The sequence below is a fragment of the Muntiacus reevesi genome, chromosome 3, assembly GCF_963930625.1.
Source record: "Muntiacus reevesi chromosome 3, mMunRee1.1, whole genome shotgun sequence".
Taxonomy (NCBI): Eukaryota; Metazoa; Chordata; class Mammalia; order Artiodactyla; family Cervidae; genus Muntiacus; species Muntiacus reevesi.
Window position 1 is genome coordinate 172,274,627 of NC_089251.1, and position 14,473 is coordinate 172,289,099.

A 14,473-nucleotide genomic window follows, 5' to 3' on the forward strand; every position below is an offset into this window, starting at 1 on the left:
CCAGGGTGCTCTGTCCAAGAGATTCTCCAGGCAAGAATACTGCAGTGGGTTGCTATGCCCTCCTCCATGGGATCTTCTCTCACTCAGGGATAGATCCCACATCTACTCCAGGTCCGACATTGCAGGCGGATTCCTTACTGCTGAGCTGTGGAGGCAGGCCTTGGAGAATAGTAGTCCTAAACAATTCTGATGTCAGGCCTAGGCCACCTGCTGCTATCTCTTATTTGTTGCCTCTGGCCCTTCTAATGCCAAACCACAATATCACTTCAATTCTATGATGGTTGGTCTATCTGAACTAATGATTAGGGGTTGATGAACCCAGATCATGATGGACAACATTAACATTTCATGACCAGAGGCCTCATCTCTACCAGCCCCCAGGACCATACCAGGAGCCACATTTATATGGTGTGGTATTCCCCACAACAAATCCCGTGGCCTTGTTCGGGACATAAAGGGTCTGTGTTGTGACCCTCCAAGTAAAATGCCATAGATGGCACATAGCACCTTTCTGACCACAGATAGCTCTGACGTCACAGGTTCTGCTGGGTCATCTGCCCAAGAAGCAGGTCATCGTTCACTAATTGTCTGTGACTGCTTTTGTGCTAGGACAGCAGTTGTAACAGAAAACTATGGTCTGCAGAGCCTGAATTATGTCATATGTACAATTATAGAAATCTATGGGCCACACTGGGAATTAAATGGAGATAGGATAGGGGTGATACTCCTGCAGCCCTGAAGAGGTTGTAGGTTGCTACTGTGTCATTTTCTCCAGGATATGATATTGTTTACACGTACTATTGGGGGATGAAGGTCAGTGTCAGAAGTGTAAACTTGGAGATTGCTTCAATGTTAGCCTTCACAGTAATTTACTAACTGTGAAGATTTTTCTTTCATATTGCAAATGCAACGGATGTGAAATGAGCACTATGAGGATCAGTGGATGGGTGGCACTCCTGTGGGCAGCACGTGGGACAGACGTGTATTCCTAACCACAGATCTCAGGCGCCACAGTGATAACATTCAGCCGTGGTGATGTCTCAGATTGCTGGACACGATGTCAGTCCCACTCTAGGTCCTGATGAATGTGGGCGTGGCTTCTCTGCCAAGTGTACACTTACCCCAGTCACTGACCATGTGGCTTCCAAAGGCCAGAAGGACTTGTGCACTTGCTGTGGTGATAAGAGGGCCTCCTTCCTGGTGCCTGGTGTATCTGTCTCTAGTAATGGATTCTGAATATAAGACCTGACTCAGTGCTGGATGCTGCACAGAGGATCTGGACGTTTTGTTGGAATGTCAGCACTCAGCTTCCTGAACATCCAGTCTTGTGTTTGTCTCTGTTTTGTTTGTTTTTTTGTTTGTTTTTAATATTTCCTTTCATCATGTAGTTTTTAACAGCGCTCACTGCTCATCCGTTTGCCTCTAGGATCGCCCTGTGCTATGAGCCAGCATCGCACTCTCTGCAGTCAGGCCTGGCTCACTTGGGACTCTCTAGTCACTTTGACCACTGCATCTGCTTTGTGTCTGAAATAGAGCACTCCGCCTGGCATCAGCTCTTTCCACCTTGTCCATCCTTCTCCCTGCTGGAAGCCCACAGGGACACCATCTCCTACCACCATCGCTGACCTTCAGCAAGACTCATCCTGGAGCTGTTGGAGCTGCTTCTCCTCCACGCTTTCCTCTCGGGCTCCACAGAACCTGGTGGACCGCACACCTTCCTGCCCTTTCATACCATGTCCAGCCTGGCACATTCGCTTCTCTGGGCCTTTAATCCCCTCCTCTACCACCTGCCTCGGAAGTTCTGGATTTTCTCTTTCAAGCCAGGTGGGCCAGGCCTTTCTCCAGGCTTCCAAGACCCTTCCTAGTTGTAGGTCAGCAGCATCTCCCTGGCCTTGCTAAGTCCTGTGACCCCTAATTGTGAATTCTCCTTTCTGCAGCTTGGGGTTCTGTGTTGGCCTTAGGAGCAGAGTAGAGATAATGTTATGTGGTTTCTCTGCTTGCTCAGCCTGTGGGTGGTGTTGGGGGGCAGGGAGGCCTTCCTGCTCTGCCAACCCAGCCCTGCAGGTTTACTCTGCTCTCACATAAGTGGGGGAGGAGGTAACGGGTCTTCTTTCCCCAACCCTGCCCTCTCCTGCGTTCTCCTTCACAGACGCTCACTCTCTTTGCTACAACTTCACTGTCGATCCTCAGCCCAGTCCTGGAGAGCCGTGGTGTGTGGTTCAAGGCCAGGTAGATGGGAATGTTTTTCTCTCCTATGACTGTGGTGGCGCCATGATCCAATCCACAAGTCCACTGGGAGAAGAGGTGAAAACTATGAACACTTGGGAAATACAGACAGAAACACTGAGAGACATCGGGGACTTTCTCAAGGGGCAAATGCCTGACATCATCCTGGAGAAACACACGGCCAGAGGTGAGTTCAATTCAGTTCAGTTCAGTCGCTCAGTCATGTCCCACTCTTGGCAACCCCATGGACTGCAGCATGGCAGGGTTCCCTGTCCTTCACCAACTCCCAGAAGTTGCTCAAACTCATGTCCATTGAGTCAAACTCATGTCCATCGAGTCCAGGGGTGAGTTAGGAAGTCCACATACTGACGGAGCACACTGGGGGCTTAGCTGCATCCATTGTTTATGGGTGAAAAATTCAACTGGATATTGGTCCTGCCCTAGGAGACCAGTGGAAGAAGTGGGCCTTGGAGGAGAGAACAGGGCCAGATTAGGTGGGGCCAGTGGAGGTGGACCAAGGTGAGGCAAAGAATTTGTCACATCCAGAGGCTGAGCTCTTTCTTTTCCTTGGTGGGTGTGGCCCTCTGACCCTGCAGGTCAGGATGATGTGCCAGTGTGAAGAGAATGGACATATCAGTGGATCCTGGCAGTTCAGTTTCAATGGCCAAATGTGCCTCCTCTTTGATTCAGAGAATGGACGCTGGATCGTCGCTCATTCTGGATGGGGTCATATGAAAGAGAAATGGGAGAATGACAGAGTTGTGACTGACTTCTTGAAGAGGGTCTCCATGGGAGACTGTTGGGCCTGGCTTCAGGATTTTATGGTGCGCTGAGAGGAAATGTTGAAGACCACGGGTAAGTGAAATGAGGAGAAGGAAGTGGTAGTCTACTCAGGGTGACATGGACCCACCCCTCTGTGTGTGTGTGTGTGTGTGTGTGTGTGTGTGTGTGTGTGTGTGTGTGTTAGCAAAGTGATTCATTGAAAGTGAGCTGTTCCTGAAACATGGATGGCCCTAGAGAGTGTTATACTGAGTAATGTAAGTCAGAAAGAGAAGGAGAAATACTATATGACATGCCTTATATGTGGAATCGAAAAAGAAATAGTACAAAGCAACTTACAAAAGAGAAAGAGACTCACAGACTTAGAAAACAAGCTATGGTTCCCTGGGGGAAGGGATAGTTAGGGACTTTGGGAAGGTCATGTACACACTGCTATATGCAAACGGATAACCAACAAGCTCCCACTGTATAGCACATGGAACTCTACTCAATGTTATGTGCCAGCCTGGATGGGAGAGGTGCTTAGGGGAGAAGGGGTGCATGTATATCTATGGCTGAATCCCTTCACGGTTCACCTGAAACTATCATAGCGTTGTTAATCAGCTATACCCCAATACACAATGCTTTTGCTGTTAAATAAAATAAAAGAATGTAAAAAGAGAAATAAATAAAGTGAGTTGTCCTGGGAGAACAATGTCCCAGGGATGCTCTGTCCTCCTCCTTCCTCTTCCACCTCCTGACGTCTCTCCTCACAGCACAGGCGTTTGAACGACTGAACATTGATTTTTGCTGATCCCAAACCTGTAGACATCTTTTTGATTTCTGGGATTTATTTCTCACTGTACCCTCTTTCCAGAATCTTCTTTTAAATGTCACCAATCGTCCTTCTGGAAATCTATCAATACCACCTCTGCTGTCAGCTCCTGAGAACTCCATCCTCATGTCACCGTCTCTGATGTCACAGCAGGACTGAGTGGCTGTGTTGGAAACCTTGCTCCCCCGTTAGCTGTCAGAGCCCCCTGACTGCTCCTGGGCTCCTTCCTTCCCCCCCATCTAGCCTGAGGATCTATCACAGAGGCCTCCATGTGATGGGTGTAAACTGTCTGCACAATAGGGGTACCTGGGTCAGGGGGGCGAGGAGGCATCTGCCGAGTTTGAGGTCTGGACAAGGGCGTCACTCCCACTCTCTTTGCAGCATCACCGAACATGGGCCCCTCTGCAGTCCAGCCCAGGTCCACAGCCATCCTTCTCACCGCAGGGATCACCGCCGGGGTTCCAGCCAGTTTTGGCATTATCATCCTAGCCTGGATCATTTAAAAGAACAGGTACTGAGGGCAGAATCCAGAGGGAAGGCAGGGGCACAAGGCCTGGTGTGAGGAGGGGGAAGGTGAATCCCAGCCTACCTCTGCCCCTCACTGAACCTCCTCATCCTGGAAATGAGCCAGTGGATAAGAACCCATATCACCTGAAAGCAGTACTCGGACAAGCTCAGCCCCGAGTTCTGAGAGGTCCTCACTGTCAGGTGACATTGTGAAAAGGGAGGGGCCCGCACTAGGCTGAGGGCCTATTGATGCTGAAAGGGTTCAGCCATGTCCCCTGACTGAGCACAGACCGCGGGCTGGCAGGGCCCAGGATGGGTGGTGTGAGGACAGCAGGCGCTCAGGGCGAGGGCAGGACTTCCGGGGCTGAGAGCAGCATGGGGGCTCCACATGACGTGTCAGCGGGCAGGGGACCCACCCAGGGGCCAAGATGAGAGGGGCCGGGCTCTCATCCCAGGAGGAAGGGGTGGGAAGGCCTTTGCAGACCCAACTGCAAAGGCCTGTCCTCACAGGAAGTGGCTTGGGCCAAGCAGGCAAGGCAGGAGCCCCCAGCAGAGACTGTGGGGAGGGGCGAGGCCAGGCCTGAGCTCCTGGAGCTGCAGCAGTTCTGACTCAGCCTGTGGCCGGCACGTCACCAGCCTCCTGGGGACCCGGAGCCTCCATCACTGAGCGGCCCTGCCTTGAGCAGAGGTGCCTAGGGGTGGGTGGGCCTGAGCTGGGGTGGAGGCGCCCAGCTGGGCGGGACCAGAAAGAGATGGGGGCAGGGACCCTGGTCCTGAGAGCTGTGTGTGCTGCTGGCTCAGAGGCTGGAGGGGAGCGAAGGAAGGAGGTTTGCCTGCAGCCCCCCAGGGCTGTCAGGAGGCAAGGCCCCTCCTCCGGGGACCTGCTCCCTGGCCCTTCAGGCCTGAATAAAGGGAGGATCCGGACCTGAGTAAAGGGAGCAGGTTGATTCCTCACTGGCTCCAGTCCTGAGCCTGAGCAGGGGCTGTCAGGGCCTGTGTTAGGAGTGGGAGTGAAGGACATCAGAGCCCCTATTGAGGGTGAGGCTGGGGGGCTGGGGAGGGGCAGCCCCAGGAAAGGGACGGGATTTCCTCAGCCTCCTGGACCAAGGCCTCTTTCTTTTCTGCAGGAGATGGTGCTCCCAGGAAGCCCCTGACAGGTGCTCTTTCTGCCTCAGGACTCAGTCTTTGCTTGGCTGCTTTTCTTCTCCTGCTGTTCACTTTAGAGCCAAGAAGTCCGAGCTTCGGAATCCCAAGTCTGTCTACCAGTTATGATGACACAGTGGCTGCACCATCTCGTGTCTCTTGCCGCATCTGATGAACATCCTCCTCAACCTCTTTATTTTTTTCAAATCTCCTTTCCCAATTTCTCTTGGTGTTCAGTGATGCAGTCTCTGCACTGATGCTTTCAACTACTTGAACAAGAGATCACCACAAACATAACACTTTCAATCTTCTAGTTTTTGGAAAATTAGACCTTTCCCTGCATCATGACCTTATTCTTAAAAATGATGATATTACTGGAAAAATACATCTGCCTATTAGGACTCAGGGATTTTTTTTTCAGTATCCAGAGAAACAACTTTGTTATATTTTCAAAGGAATAAAATTTTTCATTGACTGGTTCCCTTCATAAATTATTACCCTCCTGGTGCTGAGTTGTGTTCGACTCTTTGTGACCCCATGCACTGTAGGCCACCAGGCTCCTCTGTCCATGGGATTTTCCAAACAAGAACATGAGTAGGTTGCTATTTCCTTCTCCAGGGGATGTTCCTGGTCCAGGGATCAAATTCATGTCTCCTGTGTCTCCTGTACCTCATTCGTTGGCAGGCTGATTCTTTACCACAAGCACCACCTGGGAAGCCTTTATAGTGATTCTTAAATCAACATCTCTATATTGCAGAAAAGTTAAGTACTTCACGCCTGTTTTCTAACCCAGGAGAAAAGTCATGGTATTTCACCATTCCTCCACATTATGAGATTAAATAAAACCAATGATAATGCTTTATATCTTGTGGAAATAGAGGATTTAAGGATCACTCCTAAAGTAACATGCAGTCCAGCTGTGAAGTGAACCTTAAATTCTCTGGATTTTTAAATGCATATTTCACCATATCCCAGCAGTACGTCATGTGTTCACCCTACTATGCAGCCATCCGAGTGTTAGTTCCAGGCTGGAAAACATGGACCAAAAGCCATGTAGATAGAGGCCAACCTCAGAGATATTGTGGGCTGGGTTCCAGACCAGGGCAATAAAGTAAATGTCACAATAAAGAGAATCACACAAATTTTTTTCATTTACACTGCACATAATAGTATGTTGACATGGAAGTCTGTTAAGTGTGCAATACCTTTATGTCTAAATGAACAATGCACAGACCTTAATACACAACACTGTTTCTAAAATAAAATATGTGGGCATCATCTGAGCCTTCAGGGAGTCACCATCTTTTTGCTGGTGGAGGGTCCTGTCTCAGTGTGTCTGTGGCTGCTGACTGATCAGGGCGGTGGTGGCTGAGGGTTGCGATGGGTAGCACAATTTCTGAAAGTAAGAAAACAATGAAATTTGCCACATCATTTGACTGTTCCTTTCACAGAAGAATTCTCTTAGCAAGCAATGCTCTTTGACAGCGTTTTACCCATAGTACAACTTTTTTCAAAATTGGAGTTAATCCTCTCAAATCCTGCTCCTGTCTTTTCAACTAAATTCATTCTAAACTTAGAATATTCTAAGTCCTTTGTTGTCACTTCAACAATCTGCACAGAATCTTCACCAGGAGGAGATTTTATATCAAGAAACCACTTTGTTTGCTCATCCATTAGAGTCAACTCTCATTTATTCCAATTGTATCATTAGATTGCAACAGTCTCATCTTTACATTAGTCTCCACTTCTCTCTGTTGCTATTTCTGCCACATCTGTAGTTACTTCTTCCAGTGAACTCTTGAACCCCTCAAAGTCATCTAAGAAGGTTAAAATCAACTTCTAAATTTCTATGAATGTTGAAATTTCAACCTCTTTCATGAATCTCGAATTCATGGTGGAACTTATAATCATGAATTCACTTTAGAAAGTTTTCAATTGACTTTGCCTAGATCCATCAGAGGAATCACTGTTTTTGGCAGCTATAGCCATGCAGAAACTATTTCCTAAATACCAGGACTTGAACATCAAGACTACTCCTTGATCCTGGGCTACAGAATGGATACTGTGTTAGCAGGTGTGAAAACAACATGAATATCGTACTTCTCCATCAGACCCTTAGGTGCATTCTCAATGAGCAGTGATATTTTGAGGAATCCTTTTTTGTAAGCAGTAGGTCTCAACAGTGGATTCAATATTTTTGCTAATCAGTGTTGTAAATAGATGTCATCTCGACTTTGTTGTTCCATTTGCGGAGCACAGGCGGAGTAGATTTAGTATAATTCTGAAAGTCACTAGGATTTTCAGAAGGTAAGTGAGGCTTGGCTTCAACTTCAAGTCACCAGCTGCATTAGCCCCTAACAAGAGAGTCAGCCTGTCCTTTCAATCTTTGAAGTCAGGCACTGACTTCTTGCTAGCCATGCAAGTCCTTGGGGGCATCTTCTTCCAATAGAACACTCTCTTCCCTACACTGGAAAGCTCTCATTTAGGATAGCCGTCTTCAGAGATGATTTTATGAGATCTTCTGGATGATTTGCTGCAGCTTCTGCATCAACCCTCTCTCTTCCACTCTGTGCTCTATGTTAGGAAGATGGCTTCTTTCCTTAAACCTCATGAGCCAACCTCTACTGGCTTTCAAGTTTTTTTTCTGCAGCTTCCTCACCTCTTTAAGCCTTCGTAGAATTGAAGAGAGCTAGGACCTTGCTCTGGATTAGGCTTCGGCCTAAGGCAGTGTTGTGATCTTTCGTCCAGTCCACTGAAAGATTCTCCATATCAGCAGTTAGGCTGTTTTGCTATCTTCTCATGTGTGTGTTCGCTGGAGGAGCACTTTTCATTTCCTTTAAGAACTTTTCCTTTGTGTTCACAACTTGACTATTGTGGTCTAGTTTCTGGCCCATCTTGGTTTTGACATGCCTTCTTCAGAAGCCTAACCATTTCTGTCTTTGGATTTAAAGTGAGAGAGGCGTGATTCTTCCTGTCAATGGGACATGTAGAGGTAAGGCTGGTTTCCATATTGTTGTGTCTCAGGGACTCAGGCATCTCAGGAGAGAGATGGACGGGTCAACGGAGCAGTCAGGACACACACACATATCGGATGGCAATGTGCCCATGGTTCCTGGCACCCCAAAACAATTACAATACTAACATGAAACATCATTGATCACACAAAGGCAAAATCAAGATGGCGAAGTTGGACGCCCTGAGGTCCGCTCTCCCATGAACACACCAAAAGTACAACCACGGACAAAACAGTTCTCCTTCAGAGAAAATGACCTGAAACCGGCAGAACATCCCCTCTACAACCAGCATAGAGAAAGAACCACACTGAGAAGGGCCGGGGCAGAAACAAAGGGATCTAGTTGGGACCCTTTGGCCAGCTACTCTCAAACGGAGGGGTCATCACAAACTGGAGCATTCTGCGTAAGGAGCAGGAGATTTTGGTCCTACATCAGGCACTGCAGCCCTGGTGCAGAGCTCGGAGAAGCAGCCCCATGCCCCCATTCCCCAACTCCCATTTTGGAAACCAAGAGGGTTTATGATCTGGAGCACTGGAGGACTGTGGGAAATGGAGACTCCACTCTTAGAGTCCATGGGCACAGAATTGCTTGCTACCTGTCCCAGCTCAGAGTCAGCAGAGTGCAAAGGGTCTGGTGCTCTGGCCAGCATTTGGAGACCATGCCTAGCCTTGGCTGGGGCTCACAGCCAACAGGACTCAGATAGAAGACTCTCCACAAACTGCCACACCCCCACCCCCCGCCACCAACACACACACACACACACACACACACAGAGGAGCCGAAGCTTGGCTCTCTCCATTCCTCCGCTCTGCCCCGCCTCCATGTGACCCCAGCCCAGGCTGAGACAATCGTCGCAGGTCCCTGGGATCCTGATGAGCTGTGTGACTGCATGGCCACACGCAGGCTCATCTGGTAGAAGCCCTGACTCACATCCCACCACCATGCTCTACCTTGGGGTCACCCAGCTGCCACCCACGGAGAGCAGCAAACTCTGTGAATCAACAGGTGCGAAGGAGGCAAGAAGGTTCTCAACGGACTCACTAGAGTCTCTGTGTGGGACAGACCTGTGCTGGGAGGCCGGTTGGAGGACAAGAGACCCACAAGGGTGGGCAGGACTCAGGGTGGGTTGGACAAGAGCTTGGTGGGGCCAGGTGACCTGTGTGGGGAGAAACTCCATTATGAAGGGCTGGGGGCGGGAGCCTGGGTTGAATCCCCTGGAGGAGGCAACCTGGAAGCCCCTGGTAGACCCAGACCATAGGGAGAAAGGCCTGGGAGAACAGAAGGAAGTCAGAAGCTGCCATCAGAGATGAGCCAGGTCAGCCCCGTGTGAGGAGCGTGGGCCCCAGGGACCTGAGTAACCAGACTCACCCCATGCATGCCCCTGACCCCCGGACTCAACCCAGATCCCTAGGTGGGAGGTCGGAGGCGGAGGGCTGGGGATGTTGGAATTAGTACCTGAAGCAGTTTCATGGATGTGGACTATAGAAACAGGAATCTGGACACAATTCTGACTGTGCTAGTTTCTTCATCTTGCCATGCCTCAATTTACACATTTGTAAATGGGAAACGCTACCTAAGGGAATAAATAGAGGCTAAATATCCACTTAGGACCTGAGGCGATCATGCAGCTAACCCTAATTTGTATATCTGAGCATTCACCAACCCCTCTCTCAGGAGTTGTTGTTGAGTCACTAAGTCGTATCTCTGTGATCCTGTGGACTGTAGCCCGCTAGCCTCCACTGTCCATGAGATGTCCTCAGGCAAGAATAGTGGAGTGGGTTGCCATTTCTTCCTCCAGGGGATCCTCCCCATCCGGGGATGGAACAGACATCTCCCACACTGACAGGCAGATTCTTTACTGCTGAGCCACCTGGGAAGCCCCTTATCAGGTGTTACTACCCCTAAAGATACACAAGGAACCGGGGATCCAGAGAAGGGGATGGACAGAAGAAAGGTGAGGCACAGATGATTGCAATTTTGATGAACAACAGTCCCACAGAGGGTGTGGGGAGCCTGGGGGGAGCCCCCAGGAGAGACTCCAGTGGGAGGACTTTGGGAACTCATCCCCTCCTCCGCTGGCCAGCCAGGCTCCTCCCCATGGTGGGTCACCCCGGGCTCCAGGTGACAAGGGCTGCTGGCACCAACGTCAGTCTTGCTTCCTGGTCCTGCTTCTGCGGCCCAACTGTGTCCATGGAGCGCAGGGTGGTAGCTCCTGGAGACCAGCTGGGAGAAGGCGGGATGATGCATTATAACCAGAGAGCAGGACCTAAGCTGGCCTTGGTTGGAGAGCCTACGGGCGCGGGGTTGCCTCCACCTCCGCCTCCCAATCCTTAGGTGAGCTCCTTTCCTTCTTGGCAGCTGCTGGGCTGGTTGGCCACTTTCAGGCCAGCAAAAGGGCAAATTGGTTGAAAAAGCAATGCTCAGACAGTGGGAGGTGGGGCGGCGAGAGGCCGAGGAGGGAACATGGAGGGAACACTGCTATCCCTAAGCTTCCAGCCCCTCACCCACGCCCCCAGGAGTGGGAGCCCCTGATGCAGGACTGGGACAGGCCCCCTTCCTGTGGGGGGAGCACAGACACCCCTTGAGAAGCACAGCACTGACCTCATCTGTTCACACAGACCCTTTTCCTCCACATGACCTCCTGCCCTTGAACTCCCAGGCCACTTTACCAGCCATAAACCACCCGTGCCACCCTGGGCTCTCACTTCCCCAGAAACATCCCCTTGGGGTCACAGCTCCTCCCCTGCAGCTCACTGAGTTCACTCCACACTTCTGCATCCCGAGAAGCCCAGGCTGCCAATACCTTCCCACCTGAGAAGGGACCCGAGTCACACTCTCCACCACCTGGCATCTTATCCCCTGCCTGAGGACTCCCCCCAGTAAAAATCTCCCAGCCTGGTCCCCAGGAGGGACAGGAGCCCAGTCCCCCAAATTGTGACATGGTGCCTGAGGGTGAGGAGGGGCACCCCACTTCTACCCTTTGGTCCCACATTCATATCATCCAGAGACTGTGGAGATGGCAGCTTATAATGGTTATTTATTAAGACAGGAGCTGGGGAAATCTTCTACAGAAGATAAATCTGACCCACTGTATGGGTCTTCAGACACGGTGATACCCCTGTAAGCAGGAAGCAGGATGGTTATGCATTCAATATCCTGCATCTCCTGGATACATTAATAACAGTGGGACCATGACGATGCTTCAGATCCCTGGACATGATGTGAGTCACACACTGGGTCCATAGGAATGTGGGGTGGCTTCTGCCATGTGGCTCCCAAGGATGGGGAAGGCCAGAGACTGCTGAACTGCCCTTGCCATGGTGATAAGAAGGCCTTCCTGCTGGAAACTGGCATCTCTCTCTAGTAACAGATTCTCGGTTCTGATAACTGGCTCAGTTCTAGAAACAAGGCAAAGTATCCAGACAAGCTGTTGCAATGGCTGTTTTCAGCCTCATGATCATCTAGCTTGTGTTTTATTTTCTTTTCGTTCTGGGGTTTTTTGTTTTTTGGTTGGCTGCCTGGCTTTTGGAATCTTAGTTCCCTGACCAGTGATCAAACCCGGGCACCTGGCAGTGAAAGCCCAGAGTCCTAACCAGCGGACCAGCAGGGAACTCCTATCTTTCTTTCCTTTCCATCGTGCACTTTGTATCCAGGTTGGCCACCCATCCAGGCTGTCTGCCTCTAGGGTCTCCATGTGCTGTGAACCAGCATCACACTCTCTGCGGTCAGGACCCAGCTGGTCTTCTCATCTCTCTGCTCACATCAGCCACTGCACCTACTCTGTTCCTGACACCGTGGGCCCCCACCTGGGATCTGCATGTGTTCAATCCCTGTTTTTGCTTGAAGCCCACTGGAGACCCCATCTCCAACCAGCATTCCTGAACTTTAGCCAAAGTCCTCCTGTGTTACCGACCAGAGTTCTTGGACTCAATCAATAGAAGTTGATAAAAGGCAAGACACAGATTCAGGGGGGAAAACAGATTTATTGGGACTCATGAGGGAACAAAAACAAGTAACATGTTCCCTTGCGGGCTCCAAAGCGTGGGGGATCCGGTCCCACATATGAGATGAGGGTGGGGGCGGGTCCTGGGTTCAGACCAGAGCGGTGACCTGGGTGGTTTGTTCCCCCTTGGTGGTGCTGTGTGCAGGGATCATGACCAAGTACCTGCTTTTGCTCCTGGCTGCTCTGAAATCGCCTTGGGTTTTTGGTCTTTTTGTATCTTGTTGTTGATTATTTGCCCCAACTGCACATGCATGCAATTATTTTTAGCCCCTTATAATTTCTTTATATTTTGATGCTTGATGTGACTTTTGTCCAGGTACATTCACTGCAGCAAACTGTCCCAGTCTGTCTCATGACCCACTGAGGGGTTCCACACCCTTATTCTTAAGGGTTAAGGGGCCGAAGCTTTCTTCTATCCAACCTTCTCCCTGCTGGACAGGGACCACTGAACTGAGCCTCCCCTCAAGGTGCAGAAGTGCCTCACAAGGACCTACATGGATCTGGGCCACCCTCCACTGGTACAAGGTATATTCCTTGAGCCACCATGAGTGTTATTTCAAACTGGTAGATCCTACAGACACAAAGTCAATCAAAAGGTTAAATAAACAAGGACTAGAAAGGAAAGAAAAATAGCCATTAAAGGGCCTAGAGAGGGAAAGAACCAGGTTAACTTTGAAAGGATTTTCTTTTTTTGTTCCAAACTCTCGGCGGTGGCAAAATCTCCCATGACAAACTTGTGAAGCCCCTCAACCTGTAAATATAAGGTGCATATTTCCACCTTGATATAAGATGTATATTACCTTAATATTGATCTCAGAGAGGCAGCAGTGAGCTATGCTAAAGAGGGACCTTAGTTTCCTACACAGGAATTGAACTTGGGAAGCTTGGTGTAAAACGAGGAATTCTAGACACCGAACACCAGGGGCCAGATGCAAAGTTCCCTTCGCTCTTACCATCTTTGACAGCAAGCATGTTTCAAGGAGGCAAAAACTGCAAAAACAGCTACCAAAGTAATTACTGGAGACATACAGAGAAACAGTTTGCTTATTTAAGATGGAAGCAAAGTGGAAATACACACCCAGAGAGGAGTGTAGGCGTCCTGAATGAGCAGCACAAAGAAGCCAGGCTAGGGATTTAACACACACATACATGTCTCTATTTTCCCTGGTGACTCAGTTGGTAAAGGATTTGCTTGCAATGCAAGAGACCCGGGTTCGATCCCCAGGTTGGGAAGATCCCCTGGAGAAGAAAACGGCAACCCACCCCAGTACTCCCTTGCCTAGAGAATCCATGGACAGAGGAGCTGGCAGCTTACAGCCCACGGGATCCCAAAGAGTCAGACATGACTGTGCAACTAACTTTCTTTCACTTTCACTTCCATACATGCATCTATTCTTCCCCGACTCCCCTCCCATCCCCACCCAGGCTGCCACATAACATTGAGCAGAGTTCTATGTGCTACACTGAAGGTCCTTGCTGGTTATCCACTTTAAATAAATCAGTGTGTACATGTTGATCCCAGACTCCCTAACTATCCCCCCCATCCTTTCCCCCTGGCAACCATAAATTCATTCTCTAAGTCTGTGAGTCCCTTTCTGTTTTGTAAGTTTCAGCACTTGTATCACAACTTTTTGGATTCCACATATAAGTGATGTCCAAAGGTGTTTCTGCTTCTCTGTCTGACGTATGTCGCTCAATATGACAATCTCCAGGTCCATCCATGTTGCTACATATGGCATTATTTCATTCTTTTTGACGCTGAGTAATATTGCACTGGATATATGTCCACATCTTCTCTCTCCATTCATATGTCAGTGGACACGAGGTGGCTTCCAGGCCTGGCTGCTGGGAACAGCGCTGCCGTGAACACAGGGCGCATGCATCCGCTCAGACCATGTTTTCTCAGAAGCACCAGGTACATTTAATCCCATAAGGTGGAGAAATGGTGACACATCATGACTTCTCTCGTGAGAGAGAAACTTAACT

The 14,473-nt window shown here is 49.7% G+C and overlaps 1 protein-coding gene and 1 long non-coding RNA gene across 3 annotated transcripts in view; both read left to right on the top strand.

The window, feature by feature from the left end:
- LOC136165144 (UL16-binding protein 3-like) overlaps positions 1-5,961 on the top strand; it is a 43,575-nt gene extending 37,614 nt beyond the window's left edge. For both annotated transcript variants that reach the window (XM_065931133.1, XM_065931135.1), the window contains one exon: positions 5,455-5,961. In XM_065931133.1, coding sequence (XP_065787205.1) covers positions 5,455-5,599 — 145 coding nt within the window. In that variant the 3' untranslated portion in view covers positions 5,600-5,961. The remainder of the gene's footprint in view (positions 1-5,454) is intronic.
- LOC136165158 (uncharacterized) lies at positions 2,278-4,332 on the top strand. Its single transcript, XR_010662466.1, has 3 exons — positions 2,278-2,413; positions 2,823-3,081; positions 4,202-4,332. It is a non-coding gene; the product is annotated as an uncharacterized lncRNA (long non-coding RNA).
- Positions 5,962-14,473: the final 8,512 nt, after the last annotated feature.